Source organism: Enhydra lutris, unplaced genomic scaffold (genome assembly GCF_002288905.1).
Source record: "Enhydra lutris kenyoni isolate GAN:26980312 unplaced genomic scaffold, ASM228890v2 scaffoldscaffold13, whole genome shotgun sequence".
NCBI lineage: Eukaryota > Metazoa > Chordata > Mammalia > Carnivora > Mustelidae > Enhydra > Enhydra lutris.
The window spans coordinates 36,333,316-36,357,965 of NW_019154097.1; the positions used below are offsets into that span (position 1 = coordinate 36,333,316).

The following is a 24,650-nucleotide window of genomic DNA, read 5'->3' on the forward strand; positions in this document are numbered from 1 at the left end:
CAGGGGCCTCCCCTCCCTGGCCTCAGTCTTCCTGTCTCTACAGTGAGGCGAGCCTACTGCTCTCCCCACCGCCCCCCTTCCCTCTCCATCTGGCTCCTTGCGGCTCCCAGCCGGTCCCGGGGGCCGGAGCGGGGGTCAGCGCCTGGTCTCGCTCGGCGGCGGGCCGGGCTGCGGTGCCCTCGCTGAGCCGGCTCATCTGGCCGCAACAAGGGCGCCGGCAGCTGGTGACCGGCCCGCCGGGCGCGGGGCCGACAGATGGGCTCCGAGGCTACTCCCCCCGCCAGCCCCCTCCGCCCCGCGCTCCGGCCGAGATCGGGCTCCGGCCCCGCGCCGCCAGGACCCAACAAGCCTTCGCTGGGAGCCTGACGCTGCATGGGTAACCCCCCAATCCCGCATCTTCTCACCTCCCCCCTTGACCCTGGGAGCACGCAGATGAGACCCAGAGGGGAGCCAAATCCCCGCGTCTGCCCCATGCCCCAGCCTGCGGCACCAGGATCTCAGGGGAGGGGGGCTTAAGGCTCCAGCCAGACTGGAGGCCTCCAGTTCATGTTCAAAGGGCCAAGGTCACCTCCTGAGGCCGGTGGCTCTCAGGGGAAGTGGGCACAGGTGCTTCCCTCCCACACACCACCTGCAGCTCGGACTCTCAGGACAGAAGACAGGCTGAGGGCCCGGAAGTTTTGGGGCCCTATAAGCAGGGCCCCCTCCAGTTCTGTGGCAGAGCCAGTTTTGTGGCTGTGGGAGAGGGCTGCCTCCTGGGGGAGGGGTGGAGGGCATGTTTAAACTACCCCCCCAAACGGACCCTGCTACTGTTTCCTCCCCCCCCCCCCACCGCTTTTCTTTCCCCGGATGGTGAGGGTATTATTCTAATTTTGCAAAATGCACAGCAGCTAATTAAGTCAAGGAGCCTCTCGGCTTTCGAGTTCTTTTGCATGTGAATGGGGGTTGGTAAATCCCCAGCTCTGGCTGCGGTGGGGGGCGAGGGGAGACTGTCCCCAACTCAGGGTTAATGAAGTGGGAAAGGAGTCTCTCATAGCCTCCTGCAAACAAAACCCCCCACGCAACAAACCCAGCCGAAATCCTACATGGATTGACTTAAGCCCAGGGGATAAGTGCTTTAAATTAATCTCATTGAATAAGAATGAGACCAAACAAAACTCTTTAAAATCATATTAAAAATCTATCAAAGGACAACTTGCACTGGTGTGCTTTTCATTTTGTGAAAGTGAAGGAGGTAGACCAGAGCAACCACCCCTCCGTTTACACAGCGGCAGTGTAAACCGCAGACACATTCTCAACTATGTAATTGTCCTTGTACCTCAGAGGCGATTTCATATCTTACATTAATGAAGAACAAGGCTTCCCTACAAGTTTATAATTACAATATTTTAAATTGTCCTGCACTTCCCATCTGTAATAATAACTTCACAACCTCTGCGATGAGGTGGGCTTCTGCTCTCATCCACTTAGAAGAAGACTAAATTGGCTTCCCTGTTCCCAACCCTGCGACTGGGTGTGAACTCTTTTCAAAATACAAAGAAAGAATGAATGCAAGCCCCCCCCCACCCAGTGGGCCGAACAATGGCAGAGGCCCCCAGGAGGCGTCTTCTCCGCTCCCCCACCGGTCCACCCCGCTCTCTTAAGAACCTAGGCTCCGCGGGGTCGGGGCAGTGAAGTTTAAAGGAAGTTTAGGTTCCCCTGTGAGCCTCGTTACAAGGGCTCTGGAAATTTCTGAGGAGCCTAGCTGACTTGAAGGGTGTCCCACTGCCCCCACACAGGTAGGCCTTGCCCGGAGGTCCTCTCACGGTGGGAGCGGATTAAGACATAAGGTGAGATGGTCACACAGGCAATTTAATAAGACCCGCGAAGTGCCCTGTCCAAGCTTTTCCAGTAGAAAAAGCTTTAAATCCCCGTGTCATGGAAGCGATGCTTGGACTCACATGGCTTTCCCTGACTTTGCTGAGGGCCCGAAGTGGTGACTAGCGAGGTCCCTAGCAGTGTGGGATGCACCTGCCTTGAGGGGCTCTCCCTGACTCCCTCTTCCCTAAATCTCACCTCCCTTCACTACAGGAAAGGAAAAAAAAAATCAGAGGAACCCACTGGGCTTTGTCAGAATGTCCTCTGCCGAGACCTCGTGGCCTCTTGGCTTCTCGGAGAGTGGAAGGCGCCGTGTGCACCAGACTGACTCCGTCACTCGCCAAGGGCTCTTTGCCCTCTGGTGTGTGGGAACGGGCCCCCGGAGGAGCTGCAAACGCGGAGAGGTTTTGGATGCAAAACCAGCATTCGACAAGCCCACGAGGGGAAAAAGCTTTAGGCTGCAGTACTCCACAATGTGCCCAAATTCTCTGTGACTTTAAATAGGTAAGTTTGGGAAATCAGAAAAAGGGACACGATTAAAAACACACACGAAATTAGAATATGTACAGTGGAATCAGGCTAAAGCTTCCCCTAATTGAGGCCTGAAATGTATAATCTGTCAGGAGCCAGAATAGGAGAGAGATTTATTTTAAGGTTATTTAAATTTAGATAATATTAACCCTAAATCTGTTAAATCCGTGTTTCTTTATTAACTGGGGGTAATATATTGATTCTGCTTAGAAACAGGCCCTCGAAGCATCTATGGCAGTAAACCCTGACCTCAGTGTCGGCAAATCAAGCCCGAGTCCCACCTCAGAGTTCTGGTCCTTTATGCTCTGCAGGGGCAGGGCCATCAGGGCCGCAGGAATGCAGAACCCGGCCTGCACCTCTCTTGGAACGAGTACTTGGGGGTGGGCGGGGGCGGGGAGCAGGCCTTCTCTTTGATCCTCCCCAATCACTGGCATTAATCCCGTTTCTCACACAGCTGGGTTTTGTCTCTAAAGTTCAGTGCCTCCTTTTCTCATCCAATTCCTGTGAACCGTTACACACAGAAGTAAATGAAAGGTGGCGGATTTCCCCAAGTCAGCTTGACACGTGCTGTAGGAATTTATTAGTATTATTATTACTGTTAGAAATTTCACCAACCGTCCCTATGAATGCGTACGTGACAAGTGATCCGAGGAGGTCACCCCCTCCATGGAGGATTAGTACTCACTGGGCTCCCACTGGCCCTCTCCCCCGGCTGCCTCCGGCCCCTACCCTGGCTACCGGAGAGGGATGGTGGCGAGGAAGCCGACCCCTCCGTGGACCCCACAAGCAGCCACCTTGCAACTCTCATGACCCGCTCCTGGCCACTTAGTTCCTGTGGATCTGGAGGGTTTACTGAAATGGGGCCTCAGCTCCCTCGGCAGGAGCTGGAAGAGGAGGAAGGCAGCAAAGAGAACAGAGAAAGTGGAGGGAACAGACAGACTGAGTCCTAACAGTCCGGGCAGACTCCCCTCTGGAGTCCTGGGTCCCAATCAGATACTTACTGGGAAATCACTGTGGGGTCGGGTGGGGGCGGGGCTTTCAGCCTCCCAGGGAAACACGTGGGGGGAGGGGTGACTGAGGCTTGGGCCACACTACACACACTACAAACCCAGACACAAAACTTGAAGACAAGGTGGGATTCGATGGGAGAAAACAGTCGGAGACTGGTGCCCTTTGACTTCAAAGGCAACAGTAAAAAAAAAAAAAAAAAGAGAGAGAGAGAGAAAGAAAGAAAAAGAAAAAAAAAAAAAAGAGAAAAGGCACCAGTACATGCATCAGCCCTGAGAGTTTTCCGTGGACATGGACAAGGCAGCCATGCGTGGGAATGCAACGGGTTCGGAGCAGCTCGCGGGCAGGACCAGGAGCCTTCTGACCCCCACCCTAACCTGCTGGGTCCTTCTCCACAAAGCACTTGCACATCAAGAAAAGGAGCTGATGTCTTTTTTTTTTCACTTTCACAAACTGCATTCCAGTTTTTAAAATCCTACTTTCCAAAATGCATGCTAGTCCATGTGGCTGATACAGGGCAGCTAATGAAAACTGAGACTTGTTCAGAACCGTGTCCCGAGGCAGGAAGAGGCCTCCCGCTGATGCCGGCCCCACCAGGTCCTCGCAGAGGTCAAGAAGTGCCTGCAACTGGGGCGGGGTGGGGGGGGGGCGGCAAGATGGTTCTGGTGGAAGAGATGCCAAGTATAAGCTCTCTCACGAAGGTAAGCATTAACCCCGCCTCTGCCAGGACGAGGGCTGTGGCTTCTCCGGGTTGGGGACATGGTGTTCAGGGAAAAGTGGCACCATTACTTCCCACAAGGCTCCCGACAAGGACAGGGCCTGTGGAGGCAGAGTTAAAAAAAAGAACAACTGAAAACTTTTTGGGGGAAGTCCTGTTGTCCCCCAGTTAAGTCTTTTTGGGTTCTTCTGCTTCACGGGAAGCGTTTCTTAGTTTTTCCCACGGCTGAGGCTGGGCGCCGGGAGCAGACAGCGCTGCGTGGCTGGCTGCCGGGCTCTGCCTGTTTGTTTTGCTTTTTGACCTTGGCGACGCCGGCCTCCATCCCACTTGAGTATTCCGAACGCAAGATTTCAGCGAGGCAGTGTTTACTCCGGGTCTTCTTATGAAGGTCAGGCCTGAAGAACAGTAACAGCAGAGAGGAAAAGAAACTTTATTATTTTTTTCCTTCCCGTTTGGAAAGAGCCTGAGAGCAGCCGGTTCGGAGACTGCGGAACTGACATTTCTGTATTAACAGAAGTACAACGCCTTCAACAGTGCTTGTTTTGATATCCCATGCACCAGAAGATTAGATCCGGCGCTGACAGATTTTCATAACGGTGGCAAAATATCATGGCATTTTAAAAAGTGAGGCTTTGTTCTACGTTGTTTTCATGGGAAAAAAAGAACGATATACACACTCACACTCTGATGGCAAATGAAGTGTGTGACACAGCAGTTTGCCAAAGGATGAGGGAAAAGACCCACCTTGAAACTCCACAAGGCTCAGTGGTGAGAGCTCACCAGTGGCTCCCGGCCGGTGAGGCCCGCACCATGCAGAGCCACTGGCCTCCTCCCGACAGGGCCAAATAGGGACGGCTGGGGTGTCAGTGACAGTCACCTCTTCACTGAGCGAGGAGACTCAAGTAAGCACTTCTGACCCTAAAGGCCCCAAGCCCGGGGTGCGCTGGGCCAGCGCGGTCAGCGTCCACACGGCAGCTGGATCAGTGGCTCTCCGCGGACCACAGCTGTAGCTGTGGCTCGAGGGGGGTCTCCCTGCCCGACCCACTCGGAAAGTAAGTGCCAAAGTCTGAAAATCCACCTCGGACGTTGAACACTAGTAACTGTTCCAAAAGACAGCAGCCTTACCATTTGATCCGGAGATCAGAGGGAGAAATCTGTAAAAGTTCAGTTGTACACAGGAAGAACGATTACGAAAATGGAAAAGTGAATGTTTCCTAAGACAGGATTTTAACCAAAACAACAGAAACCCACAGTGTTAGGTGGGCCGCTCCCTCAGCCCCCCGATGGCAGGGTCACAGGGTAACATGGTGTCTTGGGGCTCCTACGGAAGGCACATGTCACACTCTGTGACTTACAGTTACATTTTCTTTGTAATAACCGCAGCTCAGGTGGACCAGGGCTGTGGTGCACGCAAACGTATTGGGACTCCTGTGAAACTCCAGAACCGGCAACAGGACCGTTACACTAATAAACGGATGATTAAAGGCCGCAGAGCCGTGTGACGGTGTTGTCCCTGGACAAAGGCGGCCACGCCAAATTACGGGCGCGCTGCACAGGGTGTGGGGTGCAGGTGGGGTGTAGGCAGGGTGCAGGGTGCGGGCGGGGTGCAGCTGAGCCCGTGGCGCCAGTAGAGTGAGGTTTCCCACCACAACACATGGGGGCCACAGTCACCCTTGGCTGGGCAGAGTGAAGACTTGAGGACGACAAGAGGCCAGGGCCTGAGGGCTAGAGTTTCTCACGGGGCTGCATGGCTGTGTCCTGGAGATGAGGGGTACAGAGGTTCTACACGATCCCACACAGCCCCCGCGGGATGAGGGCGGCATGGCAGCAGCCTCCCACCACAGACAAGAAACCTAATCCGGAGGCGCACACGTACCTTGCCCAGGACCATCCAGCTCACGGGGGGCAGAAGCAGAGACGCAAACACACGTCAGAGGGGCTCAAGCTGGCGTGCTTCCAACCAGGCCGCGGGGCCCGGGGTGAGCGATCAGGAAGGCCCAGCAGCATCAAGGGTGACAACCACGATATGACATGGGGAAGTCCCAGGGTCACACAGGGATGCTGCAGGGGGACCATGGGGGTCAAATCTGGATGGCCGAGGAGGAAGGGGCAAGTGGGGAGGAAGAGGAAAGGCCGGGGGTGATGGAGGTGCCTGGCCTGGAACCTCGCTCATTAGCTGAACGACAGGGACCGAGGCTCTCTGGGCTCCAGCTTCCTCATCCGAACCGGGAGGACGCTCAGGACGAAGCTCACGGAGCCGTGAGGGGGAGGGACGACGCGCAGGCTGAGGCAGGCCAGGGCACCTCTGGCTGCTCCCCCTTCTCCTCCAGGGCCCGCCGTCCAACTCCAAGGGGGCCCGCCCGTGCCCTGGCGGACGGCTGCAGCTCGGGGGGCCGGAGCGGGGCTGGGAAGCGGGGAAGCAGCAGGAGCCAGGCCTGCAGCTGGGAGCACTCGGCTTGCTGCACACCGAGGGCTGCCAGTTCTGGTGCCTGGAGGTTATTTTTAGACGGGTTACATGACAGACGGAGTGGAAAGGTTCTGACAGGAAGAAACGCTGCCTCTTCTCTTTTGACGCCAGGTACTTACAATGTGTATAATTTTAAACGCAACAACCGAGTTTCAAAATATGCAAACTTTCCGTCAAAATATCCTCCCCGGCACACAATGTGTCTGCCGCCTCAGAGACCGCTCCTGCCACCCGCGAATGCAAGATAAACAGCCAGTGTCCGAGGGCGGCGATCTGCAGAAGTGACACTCTCCCGGCCAGGGCGCTCGGCGGTGTGCCCTGCGCCACCACCGGTGCCACACAGCGGGCGGGCGCACGCACAGCTGGGTGCTCCGGGCCGCGGAAGGCCCCGTCTGCTGGGCACGGGGGGTGGGGGGCGTGCGTGGGGGCGCGCTGACCAGCAGCTTCAAGTCTGCGCCGTGGAAGAGGCCGCCCCTGAAAGCGCCGTCTTGGAGGTGGTCCTGCACAGAAGCCTGGAGCTTGTGATCACAAAACCTCCCGGCTGTGTCATGATCTCATTCTAGTCAATGAACGTACTTCCAAGTCGGGGCCCACAGCCAAACTCCAAGGCTCTTGGTGGCCTGGAGAGCGAGCGGGCTTTGAGCTTTCAGACCCAGAGCCCTTCCTGAGGACGCGGACCTCAGGGTCACCCGCAGGAGCCTCCCCTGCTGTCGGAGCAGCAGGACCCAACTTCCCCCTTGGCCGGCTCGCTGCCTGCCGTTCCTTTGTTCTGAGGCCCGGGGCGAGAAGGCGAAGTGCAGATGGGAAGGTGGGACGTTCTCAGCCCAGGCCCGCGCCGGGCGCATGCGGGCTCCAGCTTCCTTCTCCTGCCAAGCTGCAGTCCTCCTGGGGACCCGCCAACTTTCTTGCCCTCCTTGCCCTCCAAACACTCCAGCCCCTCTCCAGTGGCCCTCCCGGGGCTGCGAGTAATCCGGCAGTTACCAAGCAACAGATCAGTTTATCTAACCACGGGGAGCTCCCTTGTAGTGAAGGCTGAAGAGCCCCCTCGGTCAGCAGCCTGGACGGTCACCAGCCGGGATCACCCGGCAGGACGGGCAGATGCCACTTTCGCTGCCAATAAGGCGAAATCACAGCCTAATTAGGAAATCTATGTGGCCGCTAGGGTGACCGCTGCAGGAGAGGGGCCTCGGGCCCTCCTCCCAGTTTTATGGACAGACTCCCAGAGGGCCACCCCAGGTAGGGAGCCGGCCCAGCCCGGGCTTGTGTCAGTCTGTCCTCTTGCGGGACGGAGGGTTTCACTTTATCTTCTTTTGTTTAGGTGCTGTCAAGCCCATCGATGTTTTCTTTTCTGTTTTATCGCTTTAAGGCCAGGCTTAGGGAAGTCTTCCTCATCCTTGCACTGAAAAACGCTCAGGCATACTTTCTTTTCCTCTGCTACCGCCTTAATTCCATCAAGATTTTCTTCTGGTTTAACAATTCCTCCCCAGCAGCTATCCAGTTACCCAAGACAGTCACTGGACAATAACCCTGCCCCCCAGGGACTCAGAATGCAGCCATCACCCCCTTTCTGATGTTCAGAACACTTCCCGCTGGTGACGTGCGAAGACGGCAGCATTAACGCAGTCTACAACTCGATTAGAACAACATGTAACTCACATGGGCAGTGAAGGGATTTAAAGGTAAAACAAGTCTTAAATCCAGGGCTTTCGAACCAGCCACGCGACTGTAATAAACATTCTGCTCCTCCCGCTCCCGTGACACTCAGGGTAGGTCAGGCACCATTTTCGGCACTTGACAGGTATTTAACTCACTGACTTCGCCAACAAGCCCACGACACAGGTAGTGTTGGCGCCCCAGGGCCATGAACCAGGACAGAAGAGCTGCTGGTTCAGCCCCGAAAATCTGACCCTATGACGTGCACACTTAACCACAGTGCTGTGCTCATCAAAATGAGAAGTCTCTTATGTGAAATTTTTTTTATAAGTGGGGGAAGGGGGAGAGGGAGAGAGAATCTTTTTTTTTTTTTTAATTTATTTATTTGACAGACAGAGATCACAGAGAGAGCGGGGAAGCAGGCTCCCTGATGAGCAGGGAGCCCGATACGGGACTCGATCCCAGGACTCTGGGATCATGACCTGAGCCGAAGGCAGAGGCTTAACCCACTGAGCCACCCAGGCGCCCCGAGGGAGAGAGAATCTTAAGCAGGCTCCACGCCCAGCACGGAGCCCAGTGAGGGGCTCAGTCCCAGTCATGACCTGAGCTGAAACCAAGAGGCAGAAGCGTAACAGACTGAGCCACCCCAGAGTCCCAAAATACTTTCAGTAACAAGACAACGTTCACATTATCTCAAAATCTCAGAGACTCTTAGAGCCCCCGATAGAGTGCATCTTATGGTTGGATAACAGGTAAAAAACAGCACTTTAGAAACTCAGTTTGTTCAGCTTCATTACAGATACGAAGAGACCCGAATGCATACACTTGCAGAGGAAGTCTGAAGGGCATAAAAGATGTGAGTCAAGGTTAACTTGGATTGTGGGTTTATGGGGGGTTTTTTAAGCTTTCCTCTATTTCCTGAATTTTTACAATGAACATGTATTATTTTTATAATCAGAAAAAAGCATATTTTAGGAAAGAAAAATCAAATGGTAGATTTTTGCCCTATGCTGAAACATCAAAATATTTTAATCTTTACTTATCAAAATGTCATTCCCTTTGGCTGTTAGTTTGCTTGATTCTGTGAGGGATTTTTCTCTTAAATCAGACATACAGAAGAGGGAGGAGTCAAGTGTACTTACTTTTCTGATCTGAAAGATTCTGCACGAAAATGAATGACCCAGAGCCACAGTGAGACACTCCCTTCCCCAGGACTCTGCAGGGAGGCAAGCCCCCAGCTGGAAGAAAAGCCCATGTTCTAAGTGATCCCGGTAGGAAGCAGGGATGCTTTCAGGCGGCTTGAGGCAGACTCAAAAGTTTTAATTCCTGCCTTGCTCTTGTGGATGAAGGAAGGCAACAGTGTCTAAGCGGGGGTTTTGGTGGCTCTCAGATGACAGTAAGAGTAACAAACAACTCCAGGGAGAATTTGACAAGCAGTCCCTCTGGTGCAACAAAGTGGTTCAGGTAAGGAACCAGCCAGCATGGGATGACAATTTAGCCTCCACACTATCAAACCCAAACCTTCCACGGTCACTGGAGGAGGAGCAACTGTACCAAGACTCCTTCACCCTTTGGATTCTGCTTCGGTAGAGATGTACGCTCTTCGGTAGAGATGTAAGCTGGTGGGTAGACCACATAAGGGATGCTTCCTTTGTGATTTCTTAGGATCAGACCAACTCTAGCTTCTGTGAAGCTATCAGGGTCCCAGAAGACACCCCATTCCAGGGGAGCCCTGCTGTGGTAGTGGACGTTGCAGGAAAATTCCCGGGAGTGGCTTTGTGGACACAAGGACTGATAAAAAGTGGGTTTCCTGACTTACAACTGAGAATAATACCCAGTGAAAAGCAGAAGGGAGCTCTGAGCCTTGGGCTGAGAATGCACACGCCGCCAGGCCACGCTGGCCTCAGGTGACCGATACACAGGAGCTGCATTAGTCCGCCGCCTGGCAGGGCAGGCGCACTGAAGGCGAGGACAGAGATCATCTTTAGCGACAGGGGAGACTGGGAAGTAAAGGGCGGAATCAGAATCCTGGAAATGGATGGGAACTCTCGAGATTAGGTACCCAAGTGACAGACACGCTGTCAGGACCGAGGCCCAGACATCGCTGGGCGGGGCGGCAGTGCGGGAGAAAGAAAGGGCTGAAGACGAGAGGTCTGACGACCCTGGCTGGAACCCAGCTCTGCCCCTCAGCTAGCTGATGCCCCCGAGTCAACCGGTTCCTCCAAGCTCGGTCTCCCCCATGTCAAAAAGTGCTTCCACACTGAGGCCTACAAGCATGTCAGGGTGCTTTACACGTTTTAATTTTCTGCGAAAATACCAAGATGGAGAAATACCGAGTGGACACGGAAACAATTAAGTGCACTTGTAACGGGTGAGACTATACCCTGAAAACGCCGTCTGAGACTGATGGGCTCAGTGCAGAATTTCAGCACCAACCCCCCCGAGCTCAGCCCTCCGGGCCTGTCCTGTCTGACAGTGTTATGGATGTCCTGGGTGATATCGTGAGGCATATTTATCACATCTGCTGACAAAAAGCAACCTGCAGGGACAGCTAACACACGGGGTGACGGAATGCCTGCCACACCCTAGCAGGCCAGAGGGACAGGCCTCAGCTGAAAGGTGAAACAGAACAGGGGCACAGGCAACGTCTTGCTCGAGAGGCAGAGCAGCTGGGTGGTTGGAACTATCACACGTGCAGACAAGCAGGGGCTTAGTTGGCCAGTTTCAATCTAAGCCCCAGGATGACCCAGATGTCAAGAATGGGCCCGGAGGTCTGGGTGCGTGTGAAGCCCCGCCTATGAGGGGCAGGACACAGGGAGGTCCCCCCGCCCTGCTGCACTGATAGCCTGGCCCAGGGGAGCTGGGCATGAGCAGGAGCCGCAGCCCCGGCTCTTACCATTAACAGACCAACAGATGTGACCACTGTCCTCTTCATGCTGGCCAGTCTCTGCTGCATGTTTGGGGAATCTCATGAGCCCGATTTTGAAAAGAACCCGGGCTGAGGGGTGACTGTGGCCACGGAGCAGCTGGAGACGCTGGGCTGCAGGGCCTGGTGGAGGCGCCACGGGCCAGAGCTGGGGGCTGAGGGGGAGGACCCTGGCGCTGCCCCGCGTGGGCTGAGCGACTCTCTAAGTCTGGCCAAGGCCCGATTTCTCCTCGTGCCAGTCTGCTCACCCACAAAAGGATTAAGTGAACTAATGAATCAAAGCGCCTCTCACGGTGCCTGTTGCGAAGGCCCTCATTAAATGTTGACTGTTATTGTTATTAACAGTATGGAAAAGAGGAAAGGCGGGAGAGAAGGAGCCATCATCAGATATGTGACACATGTCATGTGGCCTAGGGACGGCTTTGATCAATGATAACAACACCTTGTATTTTTGTGTTTGCAAATCATGCGCATTCAGCATTTGAATCTCACAGAGACCACAGAATGGAAAGAAGACCAAAGTGGGGAAATGAAAGTGGTCTGTCGGGGCTCATCTCCAGGAACTCTAACAGCGAGCAGGGTCCACTGGGGAGGTGGAGGGCCCCCACGGCTGGGAGGCCCGCAGCAGAGGCCTTCTGGACAGAGGAGCCACACAACAGGCAAGTCAAGGGCCGGCTGCGGTGGGAGCACTCCGGAGGATTCCAGGAAGCACTCGCCCATCACTTACAGACTCAGAGAGAGGAAGCGGGACAGTGGGAGAAAGCAGCACCAGCTCCAGGCCGGGTGCCCCCCGTTCAGTACCTTCTCCCACTCCACACGGCGCAACAGGCCCCACGGGCCCCACGGTGCGGATGCGCTATCACCAGGGCCACAATCGAGCTCAGAACACCGGACACTGGCTCCCGGTTCCCCACTGCACTGCATCCTTCTGCCTCTGGACCCCGAAGGACGCCAGAGAAAAAGTGGGATCCAGACCCTCTCTGCCATCTCCTCAGGCAGCTTTTGAGGTAACCGTCCCCCCCCAACACAAAGCTCCCACCACCCACGCCACGGGCTGCTCCTCTGCTGGTTCACACCGGCCTTCCACAGACGCAAACCAACAACCTCTTGCGTCAAGCCTGTTCCTTCTGCTACGTGAACAACTATCTGCTCACATAGAAAAACATGTGCAGCAAGTTCCAAATACTCATTACTCTGCCCAATTATCAACTCTAGAACCTGGAAGCTTCCACATAAGGGTATGCAAGGCAGCGTCCAAGTGCTCAGAGCACGGGCTCCAGGCTCTCTCAGACATGGGGCCATGGGACCAGGCCTGCCCACATCCTGCTGGGTTACTGGACACCAGCCTCGGTCACAGGGCCCCGGTGAAGTCTCCATGGGATCCGCACGTGCGCGTGTGTGCCACGGGTATGCAGAAGCCCCGAAGAGTCCCACAGACCCACGCTGAGCTCCAGGGTGGTGCTCTGGGCGCATCCCTTTTCTGGGTCACTACGTAGGGAAGACACTGCTCTCCATTCTGCACTGTGGCTGTACCTTCAGGGCCAGAGTGAAGAGCGTATCTGAAAAAGACCTGCAGCCATTTCATTCAGGTCGTAACAGGGTGCAAAGGTTCTGGCCTCGTCAAGTAAGGAGAGCACAGCAGGGCTGGGGACACACGCCTCCCTACTCAGGAAGGGAGCCCAAAGACCATGGGGACAGATGACAGGAGTGAGTCAGAACAGGCCCAGGATGACGAAAACGGAACTGAACCATGGGTAGCAAGGGAAAAGCTGGGGCCCATGGCGTCCTTTCCTATTTGTCCAGTGGCGCGAACCAGAAGAGCCTCGAGCAAGGCCAACCGAACAAAGGGCCGGGCCCCTCCTGTTGCACACCACCTCAACGCTGTCTGCCGAGTCGTCGGGCCGGTCGCCTCTGCTAACTCTGGTGCCTGGAAGTCTCCGACAGTGAACGGAACCGCCCCGGCACCCTCCCAGGAGAGGCTGGCTGGGCTCCTGTTCTTTGTCGTCAGCCCTGACTGCTTGACTGAAAGCACACCCGTGGTTGCCGCTGCCTGCAGGTGACCCAGGTGTGGAGGAAGAGCAGGGTCACTGTGAAATCCCTCTAATCGCCTCATTAGCCTGGTGGGGATGAGGGGGTGTTGGTTTCACGAGGAGGCACAGGGCTGGTAATTGCATGGTGTCAGAGAGAAAAAAAATAGTAGTAGAAGCAAAAGGCCTAATGTAAAAAGCTGCGCGTGCACCCCTGTAATGAAGCCGGGACCCACGGTCCCCGACGGGCGAGAAGGGAAGGGAATGGAGACTGGTCTTGTACCGGCTGAGCTGCGGGGAAGGGGCGAGCCCTCCACTGGAGTCTGTGCCCGCCCAGGCCACCCACCTGGAGCGGCCTACGAATGCAACTCAGTAAGCTCAAAAGCTGCAGGGGACTGGGCGACAACGCTGGGCGGGGCCACGTGCTGCACCAGAAGAGACCCGGCCACCGTCCGCAGCACTTCTCCCGTCCCTGCTGCAGCCTGGACAACACACAGACTGCATCCTCTTCCGTACAAACGTCCCGAAGCAACGACCCAGGCGGACTTCCAAGCGACTCACTTTCTCTCCCGCAGCAGAGGCCAGGTGGACACGGTCCCATCTCCAACCGGGGCAGCTCATCCAGGTTCCGCGTTAAATTAGCATCGATTTATCCTGCCTCCCATTCAGAGCGCGCATACACTCGGCCGGCACATCACGGCCTTCCTGTGTGAAGGGCACTCCATCACCTGCTCCAAGGACCTGGGTCTACCTGTCAGTCAAGTTTGTGACCACCTCCACCCCACTCCATGACTTGAGACTTCCCTGAACCAGGGTCGCCTGGGTTGGGGCCTGGGCCTCTGAGTGTATAAAGCTCTCCCGGGGAGTGTGAGAGCAGCTTCTGCTCCCTTGCTCTGCAGGACACGCACATCTGTCCTCAAGGCTTTGTTGGGTGGTCCTTAGCTCTTTCCCTCTGGTCTTCAGGCTGTTGCGTGATCTGACCTTCTGGAACCGGCTTGTCCCGACATTCTGTGGGCTGATCCCCAGGCCTAGGCCCCCTGTGAAGCCAGGGAAACTAGGCCAGCGGCCTAGGCCCTCAGGGTGCTTGGCAAAGGCCCTGAGAGAATGGGGAAAACGGGGGCTGTGCGATGCAGGTCCTTGGGAAGAGCGGGTCTGCTGTTGTCGCGTGCCTGAGTCATTAGAGCCATGAGACCCAGCAAAAGGCTGGCTGCAAGGGTGATGGGTGAGGGGTGTGCAGCTGTTTGGCCTGGAGCACAGGTCAGAGGGGAGCCGAGTGGCCGCAGAGTACTCCAGAAGGCCAGAGGAAGGTGAGGGGCCAAGAGCTGCCACCGATGGCGGCAGGGGGGCAGGTGGCAGAGAGGTGGCAGGAAGAGACCAGTGCAAGGCAGCCGGCGGCCAGCGGTGTGACCTGGTTAGGAGAGGTCTGGGCCATGTGCAGGGGAGGGGCTTCTCACAGAGATCCCCATGTTCTCAAGCGTGGCTTTGTCCACCTCTGATCTCATGTTTGGCCGATCTGTCTTTTTTACAGGATCACTGGCTCCATGAAATCCAGAGAATTTTCACAGTTTCCGGGCTTGCCTTCAGCTAATTAAGTGATATCAGGGAGGCTGTAAACGCCACATAAAACTTGGCAGGAGGGGCGCCTGGGTGGCTCAGTGGGTTAAGCCGCTGCCTTCGGCTCAGGTCATGATCTCAGAGTCCTGGGATCGAGCCCCGCATCGGGCTCTCTGCTCTCTAGGGGAGCCTGCTTCCTCCCCTCTCTCTGCCTGCCTCTCTGCCTGCTTGTGATCTCTCTGTCAAAAAAATAAAAAAAACTTTAAAAAAAAAAAAAAAAAAAAAAAAAACTTGGCAGGAAAGCTGCTCCTGACGACGACTTTGCCTTGCGGGGAGGGGCGGCTGCCGCTTCCCCATGCGGGTCTCGGAGCGGACCGGCTCCGTGTCTTCAAGGCTGTTCCTGGTAAGACAAGTTCAAGGGTGGCCACACTTTCCGCTCCCTATCCCACGGACACTCGCAGGGACGGGGAAGGCGGGCGCGAAGAGCCACCACCAGTACTGTCGCTGTCGTCCCCGGCAATAAGTGCTCCGTGCGCTCACGTGTGACACCGTGTCGAGGTCCGGCACTCACCACCTGGTTTGGTCCCCACGGCGGCACCATGAAGCTCCAGTTCCCCCATTTGGAAGGCAAGGGGACTAGGCAGGGAGAGAGCCTGAGTCGCCCGACCCAGGGCACGAGCAGGGGAAGTGGCGCATCACCGACTCCTCGTCACCGTGTGGCCCTCCCTGGCTTGGCGCTGACGACACGAGGGGCCACTAGAGTACTAGCCAGGAGGGACTCTCGGTAGTTATTTAACAACCGCTGAACAGCCGGGGGCGACAGGCACAGCCAGTGACGGGGCAGAGGCCTTCAGAATTGAAAAAATGCCGCAGACGGAGTCTGCAAAGCCCCCAGTCAAGCCTGGGGTAAAGCGTTTGTGACCACTCACACGGGGGGTCCGGCACGCACCCTCTCCAGGAGGATGTTTACTTGCTGTAGAGGACGCACTGTGTCTCGAACTTTGGCTCTGGGGCGCCCCGAGGCCAGGACCCAGGGGAGCCAGCCCCTGCGCACCCCTGCGGTACTGACCGCAGCCCGTCGAGCACCGGCCGCGCGCACACAGCCAGCGGCCAGCAGCCAGGGCTAAGAGCGCCTTCGTTTCAGACCGTTTGCCCATTTGGTAAGATCAGGTAACGCTCAAGAAGGCTGGTGAGAGAAAACGTATACAAATAAAACAAAACTGCATTTCCTTTAAGAACAGTCAACAATTCAGACTGTCGTTCCTCGACCAATTTTAAGAGGAGGGAGGCGAGAACAGAGAAGCAGTTACTGGCTTCCTGGTAAAGGCGATGTCCCAGATGTTTCTAGGCACTAAGAAAAACATCAGAAAGACACAGGTGGCAAAGCCGGGTAGACAAGTCTTAGGCAGCTACAGACTAAACTGTTTGGGGAAGAGGAGCGCTTTCATGGTTCCTGCACATAACTCACACGAGAGAGGGTGGTTACAACCCACAGACTCGCTCTTCCATATTGTCAGGGTGGCTCTGAGACCGTAAGGCGCTCGTTCTGCTCTTGAACCATTCTCCACGGTGTCAGACAGGTGAGGGATCCGCAGCCCTCCGAGGCACGCCTGCTCACGACGGGTGTGCGGCTGCCTTCACAGACACACACCCTGGCAAACACGGCAGCTCCGCCCTCCCGCAGCAGACAGTACCGGGCCTCCGTGTCTCCGGGGAAGATGGAAATTCTGGAAGGTCTGTTACCTTTGCTTCTCTGAAGCAAGTGCTGAGTCTACCAAGCTTCAAATCGGAACCGCATTTTGTAGGGGGAAAGGCTGTGTTTGTGACGGATGTTGCTAAGGGGCCACTCAATATTTTACCACCAGCACGACTCCCTGTGCAGCTGTGTGTGTCAGGGTCCAGGGTGGGGGGCGGCTCTGACAGGTCCGCATGTAGGTGTCAGGAGAGTTTTGTAACTATGACTGTATTTGCGTGCCGGGGAGAAACGCCTCGTGCTCCCTGTCACCGGCAAGGACGCAAAAGGAGCCACAGACCTGGTGATTAAGATCTCATTTGGGGACACCGTTTCTTTCCCTGAAGACTGGTCAAGTGGAGGAGCAGAAGCACAGATGAGGTGACCCTCCTGGTGCCGTGGCAGGGAAACAGGTCCCTGAGCTCACAGGCCCTTGGTTTGCATTTCTAACACCCAAATTCCTCGTCTGGTGCACGGCAAAGCAAGACAGGATTTTGTGCAGCGTGAGGTGGATTTGGTTTGCAGGTATCCGAGGTTCGCACGAACACAGAACTACTCCAGGCAGTAAACCCCATCAAGTGGAATGTGGCATAATTTGGCGAATTTAGGGCTATTACTTGATCCATCTACACAAAGCACAGGGAACGACTCTCTTTCTTGACAGATGGACTTCAGAGGAGACGCCTGAGCTCAGAACAATCACTGTGGCCACAGCATAACTCTCTGCACTTCGTGGGCTTTGACGGACTTTTTCTTCCCAGCGCTCAAAAAGCAGCAACTGGCAGTTGCTTGAGCCCTGACTGAGGTGTGGAAAATCTGTCACGTTTTCTCTGCCGCTTACCCTGACCACGATTATACGGTCCGTGTGCAGATTAGCTGCAAAGTCATTCTTCTTGGGAGTGACAAGATTTCCCCAAATGAGAAAAGGTGACTGCCGTACCCCCGAGTGTCTGTCTGCGTTAGCGAGGCAGGGGTGGGGTGCGAGGGTGTGAGAGTGTGGAGAGAAATGCCTTCAAAAGAAGGGCATAACAACCCCAAAAGTAGCTGTAACGGAGTGGTGACATGGCCAGAACAGAGAGCTGTATTGTCACGGGCGGAGTAATCCTGTGACACACTGCTGTCACTCACCACCCGGCTCCCTGCCGCGCCAGCCAGACATCAAAGGCCACCCCATACCGTCTTACATGCTCTTTATCGGTTAATCAGCCCATTCTTCCCTAAATAAAGCCCTGTTAAATCCCCTGCTCACAGGGGTATAGTAGTCCTGGTGCCCATCTGCTAGCAGGGTCAGCCGAAGCAGGAGGCGGCGGCTTGCTCTCTCCCTAGTGGCTTCTCAAGGTAAGGACAATGCTGGCTCCAAGTCCCCCTCCCAACTGCCTCCCTGCCTTGCCGCTCTGTTTTCTAGGATCTGGGGAAGAGCTGAGGACATCCCAGTCTGAAGAGCTGCTATCTGGATTAACACTTGCTAATGAAATTCCCGGTCATAAAGGTACATCAGCTGCAAACAATAAAATACGGGAACCACGTTTATCTGCGGGGAGAGGAAGCAGCAAAATACGCGTTTCCCACCAGTAATCAGCTGGCAGGCACATTCCCATCTTCTCGCAGTGCCGACATCTTAGAGACTGTGGTAAGATGGCCTGGCTTCCAGATCACTGGGAGGTCACCCTCGGACCCGACCACAGGCCTCACACACTCACAATCAAAGTCAGCCTGGAGAGCCAGCAGCTGCCTCCAACCCTGAGGCAACCTGAGGCCGGCGCACCATCATGCCTGGGAGTGGATGTGAGGCGTCTTCTCCCTCTAGGAGGACGGGCAGAGAAGTCGCTGGCTGCAGCCCTGCCCAGAACACGTAGCAGGGGTGGCAGGCAGCGCCCTGCACCTCAAAACCGCCTGGAAGAAACCAGAGCCGGTGTGTCTTAGTCTTGTCTGGGCATGGATGAAAGCAGCGATGAGGAGAACGACTTGCTTCACAGAATTACTGGAGGATAGGCCTATAGGAGAGGTGTTAATATAAGAAAAAAAGCAACCCTCCTAAAAATCCCCAGGCCGGCAGTAGAATTAGGTGAATTTTATCCGTTACAAAGAGCCTTGTAGGTGCCAAGTCCCGGAGCAGGAAACTGGATGTTCCAGGCTATTAGCCCACCTGGTTGCCAGGTCTGCGTTCTAAGGTGCTTCATCTGTAGGACCCGCCCTTGTGCTGATTCTCAAAACAGTCCTGGGCAATCACTAAAAACATCGACTTCCTTCTCCCTTTTGTAGCTGGGGAACCTGAGGCTGTGGGAAGTTACGCAGAAATGCGGCCCAAAGCCCAGTGGCTCACATCACAGTGGCACAGCAGCTGAGTTCAAGTCCCCTGCACGCAAGGCCAGCGATCACGTCCCCGCACCGGGCGGTCCTCTCTCCCTTTTGTCGCCGCACCCCGGAGAAGTCAGGTGCGGGCGAGGACAGTGGTGGCCAATGCGCAAGTCGCCGCCGTGCGGGACGCGCAGGAAAAGTGCACAGGTTCTCCGTGAGGGCAGGTGGACTTGGCATTTGTAATTAATAAGCAAAAAGAATGACACTCCACACAAAATAACTGCCCAGAGCGTTCAAGGGTTCACGGCCCCCCCCAGTGTCTGTTCCATCTATCTTCCCACCCACGTGCTACACAAACTCCCCCTAAAAGCAGCCCGTGGGATCTGAAGGATTCTGGTTCCTGCAAAGTGGCTGGGCTGGTATTAAAGGCACACCTTGGCTCTGAGCAGAGAAAGACCTTTTGCAAAGGTATTTCGTGGAGTTTCAGGACCTCCTGAAACTGTGGAGCCCAGGCTTCACCCTACAGGGCAGCCCTCCTCCCTCCTCCGGAGGACCTCCGGATAGTTGGGAACATGCTTTCCGCCAGCGTGCCTGGCGCTTGCCCCTCCGTGTGCTCAGCACCAAGGACAGTGACATGGTGTGGGGCATCCAGTGGGGGCCCCTGGAGCCTGCCTTTCAGGGCCCACCCAGCCAGCAGGAGAAAGGCATTAAGCTGGAACACGCCGCTCCTCCCAGCTCACCAGGACGGGGCCAGGCAGATTTCACAGAACACGCCAGAAGTTTTCGTACAAGCCCTGGAGAACTTTCCAGGGTGAACCACACAGCACATCTGAAGTTTTGACTTTAGCGAGTCCCCAAGTCACTCTGCTGGTGGGCAGGGAGGACAACCCCACAGGTTTGTCTTGCTGCCCCAGTAATATCCCCACAACATCTGGACCCGGCGGAAGACCCCACTGCATTTCTGCGGGTGCCTTAAAAACCTTCAGAAAAGGTGTTTCTCCTCTGGGTCCAAGCACTGACTACACTGAGAGAGGGGCAGACCCCGGTGATGATTTACCACAAGGACCAAAGAGGGAGGAGCTTACACCGAGCGCACAGCAGCCTTGCACGTCCCCTTCCGTCCCATCCCGGCTGCCGCCGTGCGCGGAGCTCTCCACACCCACCTGACTCCCAGCCGTTTGTCGCAGGGCAGACTCCACTCATCTTACCTGCTCAGGTTTGCTTTCCTTCTCTTCACAGCTGTGACACCAAGATTCTGGGGGGCATCCCTCAGCCCGAAGCTCTTGGCCACGTGGCCGAGGTGCAGTGACCGGACATGGAAGATGGGCTTCAGCTCCCGGGGGTAGGTGGCGTAGGCACGGATGAAGGCCTGCAGAGCTGGGAGGAAGAAGGGTCAGAGAGGCCGTCAGGATGGGGGCTCGGAGCGCCCCATGTGCCCTGGCCTGGCGGCCGTCCTACCCACTTTATCTTGCCGGACAATGCGCGACATACAGCCCAGACGGTGCCACATGTAAGAACCACCCAAATCTTAACTTGTGTTTTTTGTTGTTTTTTTTTTTTAAATTCCTCAAAAAATAAACCGAGAGGACACAAGTATTTGTTGACTAAACCCAATCTATTTTCAGATTTTACTGTGCAGCGTGTCCCCACCCTGGACGGCAGGGGGCCCGTTTTCTCCCCCGTCACAGGCTTGGGGCCTTCCTTGCATGGTAGCTGGGACACAGCAGGCAGCTGGTAAGTGTTTGTTGTATCAATGAATGAAAAGCAGAACAAGTGAAGAAACTAGGACATGGTCAGTGTGGCATTCTCATGAAAAACGAGATCATTAGAACTTTACGTCACAGAAACATTTTCCTAATTCATTTTCACTTATTTTTTTGCATAGCTAATACATGCCCATGTTATAAAATTCAAAAGGTTCCCAAGGCTTTACTGCGCTTGTCATTCTGCTTACCGCCACGCCGTGTTGCCGGGGCTGTAAGACTGCTCTCCCGCAGGCCCCGCCTCCACCCGCCCCTCCACAGGGCCGGCTGCCATGTCCTTGTGGACTGCCAGGATTTTGAAACCAAATTCATTCTAAAGCACCTAAGATTTACTGATACAGTGCTCCTTACCCATTTGAAAACTGCATAAAAAAGGCAATGAAAACAGAATCCTAAAGAGGAGGAAGGCAATTATTAAATTCCTAAAACAGCCCACAAAATGGTCCCTCCTCCCTGAAGCACTGCCAACAGTCTAGAGACGTCCGTCCGACGGTGCATCATGGAGGTTTCGGTCCTGTCTTAAAGTTAAGGCAGTGGCGCCCCTGTTCAGGAGCCTGGCGCTCCCAGAGAACAGGCAGACCTGGTTCTTGGGAGTGGGGAGCTCGGGCTACACCTTATCTCGGTATTCCTTTGAGGAAAGGGAGACGCTCCTATACCCAGTTCCTCTGGAAAGTACCGCCGTTCCCATGACAGTGTCTGCCCTTCTCACTGCAACGGGGCAGGAGGGGGCTCCGAGGGGCCCCAAGCCCAGCACCGCTCCCTTCCCTTTCGAGCCCGGCTCTCCCGCTGGCCAAGCCGGAGCCCAGCACCACGCGTCGCATGGAAAAGCGGGCGCTAAACACCAGCCTCGCTCGCCCTCGCCTGTCGAGCCACTGGACTGGCAAGTTTGCCCACAGCTTAAACGTAATATCCCAGCAGCACCTGGAGATTGGCGTTTATGAACAGTAATAAAAAGTGTCATTTTAGCAGATCAGCTCCTGGAAGGATCCTGGGAATCCATGAAAGCTCTATTTACTGAGTAAAGTGAACTCCTTTTCCCAATCGATGAGAAATAATAACCAAGGCAACTCCCTGCACCCCGCCGCCAGCCTGTGTGCACTCTCCCCTGCACCCTGCCGCCAGCCTGTGTGCACTCTCCCCTGCACCCCGCTGTCAGCCTGTGTGCACTCTCCCCTGCACCCCGCCGTCCGTCTGTGCTCACTGTCCTTTTTAATAACCGGGGACTCGCTTTTTCAGGAGAAATCTTCAACACTTCACATGGCCTACAGGTTCTGACACTGGGTTCCAGACACAAGAGCTGCATAGTCCTGTCCTCGGGAAAGCGCCACGGCCACCGCCCCGGGAGGAGCAGGCCTCTTCTCCCCACGCCCCACCCCTTTCCCTCCCAAGCCTCAACCCTGACTCGAGGTCTAACGAAGCGGACAGCAGCTCCATCAAGCCAAGCCAGAGACTCCGCACCTGTACAGTCTCAGTGGCCCAAGGGCCGGCCCAGGCCCCCTCATGCATACCACTCTCCCCAGTAAGCCCATCAGCCCCCTATTCCTGCACCAAACGGAAGAGCTGAGGTTGGGGAGCCTCTGTCCCCAGACACACAGCTGCCCAGCCAACAGCTCTACAGGTGGAACGAGTTTGCCAAGAAAGGGCAGACGGGTCTTCTCCCGCCACCACTGCTCACGCAGCATTTGGCGCTGCCTATTTTTACTAACCCTCCTTGTCCTCGCAGCTCCTGTCTTCCTGGGGCCAGCGACACCTGGCTGTCCTCACATCCCTGAATGGCCTCCCATGTTTGGATGGTCTAGGGAAGCAGGAATTCCTGCAGAAGCTGCTCGCAGAGGCTTCCTGGGGGCAATGTCGACAACGTGCCGTGGGAACAGGGGCTGTGGGGCCCAGAGGAGCGGAGAGCAGAAGAAGAGGGCGTTCAATGGGGACGCCGCAGGATGCCGCGGTCCCTGAGAGGGGTGCCCTGGAGTCACGGGCTCTTGTCTCATAGTTGTAAGGGAAATCTACTTCAGCCTTGTTCCTAAAGTCAGAGTTATTGGCCATCTGGTCAGGAACAGCAGTCTCTTACGGATGATACTTGAGGTCAGAGAGGAAGGGAGGAGAGACACTTGTCCCAGCCCTCCTGACACACGGTACAAAGCGCTTGTCTGAGCACCTGCCCGCCTGCAATCACGCCGAGGGAGGGAGGGAAGGAGCTAATCTGTCTTCAGTGGCTTGGGTGTTCTTGACTTCGAGAAGCAGCCCCTCCAGGGCAGGCACGACTCCTCTGCACGTGGCCCCCGAAGCCGGAGGGGCCTCACTGCAGGAAAGCAGAGGTTCGTAGGTAAAGAACTCGTTTCTGAAACTTGTCTTCAGGAGTCCGGAGTGCAAACTTCTGTCGGCACAGTCTTTAGCCACTTGACTCTAGCTAAAGGAGGCAAGAGATGAGGGGGAAGGGTGACTGCTTCGGGAAACGGATAACAATCCCACGCTGGTTATGAACAATGACTGGGTCAGGAAATGCAAAAGGAAAACAAAGGCACACGTACTTGGCCCAGTTTCTAACTAGTTTTCTGCCATAAAGGCAAAACGCAGCTGCTTTGTTAATTATTCATGAGGTGGGCTCTGGAACAGCCCATAAGGGAGGCCGGTCAGTAGCGGGGAGTTTGCATATGCAGACTGAAAGGCAGAGACGGTCTGGACCTGTGAGGTGTCCCGTGTCGTGAACTGAACGGCCCCTGCCACGGGCGGCTTCCTCCCGGACCATCACCAGTCTGAGGTGGGCGTCAACTGGCAGAGAGAAATGCCCATCTCCTTCCTTCCTGGCGCCTCAACCGAGCCGAGCGGCCCCGCCCTGACATCCCTCGGGTCACTCAGCTTGTTTCTTGGCATGACCGACCGCTGCGGGCGCGCCGCGAACGAAAGCGCTCGACCACGCTCAGGTCGCCTCGCTTTACTGACGGCCAGACGCGCTGAGACAGTCCTAGTGTCTCCAGGAGATCCAAAACCACCTCTGACCTCAAAACCAACGACGAAAACGACGGCGTGGCCTTGAGTTCTTCCTTTCCATTGCCACTCGGTCACGAACCAAGAAATCCTGGGCACGACACCCTGTGGCGCACCCCCAGCAAGCTCCCTGTGCCTGTGAACAGACACCCAGCATCTGTCGCCCCGCCGTGACAGATCATCTACTCCTCTTGAAAGGCGCGAGCTGGTGCTTCTCTGAACGTGGTTCCGGAGGAAAACCCTCAGGAACTGTGGACTTCGCCGGAGGGAATGTGAGCACAGGCGACTAGGAGAACGCGGTCCGGAAGGCTGCACGCTCGTTATATGTCTGGTCACGGGGCCATCCCCAGGATTTCATCTTCCGCCCTACACAGTTCTGGTCTGTTCCAGGGTGATGGCAGCAACCCAGGGCTACCTACATAGTGTGCCAGGGTATACAGGAGGCACTCAGAACATGTGCCGACCAACCCATTCTTGTGCTCGATTTCCTGATGACCACAACTATCTGGAACCAGTCCCCGAGCACTCACCGTTGCCCCCCATCTGTTCTCACACCGACCATCTTTTCCAACCTCTGTGGGCCATGCCACATCTCTCCTCCAAGTCCTGCAATGGCTCCCACTGCCCTTGGGGTCCCCCCAAATCCTTGACAGCTTCCAAGTCTCCTCTGTTGCATGGGCCCTCCCCTCCTCTGGCCACACTGGCCTCCCTCCCTGCCCCCGAACTCCTCTGGGCCTAGCACGCCCTTCTGTCCACATCCCTTCTGTTAGTAGTATGTGATCCTCAATCTGCTCGAGCTGCCTTCAGAGCAGGGCTCACCCTGACCCTCTGTATAAAAGGCACTCTGACCATTCACTCCTTCACCTCCCTCGCCTGCTGTGTTTCCTACAGTTCTTGACACCTTTGAAAAGATTTATTTATTTATTTATTTATTTACACTATGCTCACTGTCTGCCCCCCCACTAGAGTGTTAGAGAGGTTAGGGTTTCTGTTTTGATTCCTGATGTATCCTGAGCACCCAGAACGGTGACTAATTCAATAACTATTTGTTAAATGAACGGTTTTTTGTTTTTTTTGTTTTTTTTAATTTTCAATTTCTAAAAGGAAAAGCTGATGCTGTGGCGTCCACATACC

At 55.5% G+C, this 24,650-nt stretch overlaps 1 protein-coding gene across 2 annotated transcripts in view; it reads right to left on the minus strand.

The window, feature by feature from the left end:
• Window positions 1–4,046: 4,046 nt before the first annotated feature.
• Window positions 4,047–24,650, minus strand: part of LOC111145582 (DEAD-box helicase 31) — a 68,216-nt gene continuing 47,612 nt past the window's right edge. For both annotated transcript variants that reach the window (XM_022500545.1, XM_022500546.1), the window contains exons 19-20: window positions 19,977–20,145; window positions 4,047–4,506 (exon numbers count right to left, since the gene is read on the minus strand). In XM_022500545.1, coding sequence (XP_022356253.1) covers window positions 4,305–4,506; window positions 19,977–20,145 — 371 coding nt within the window. In that variant the 3' untranslated portion in view covers window positions 4,047–4,304. The remainder of the gene's footprint in view (window positions 4,507–19,976; window positions 20,146–24,650) is intronic.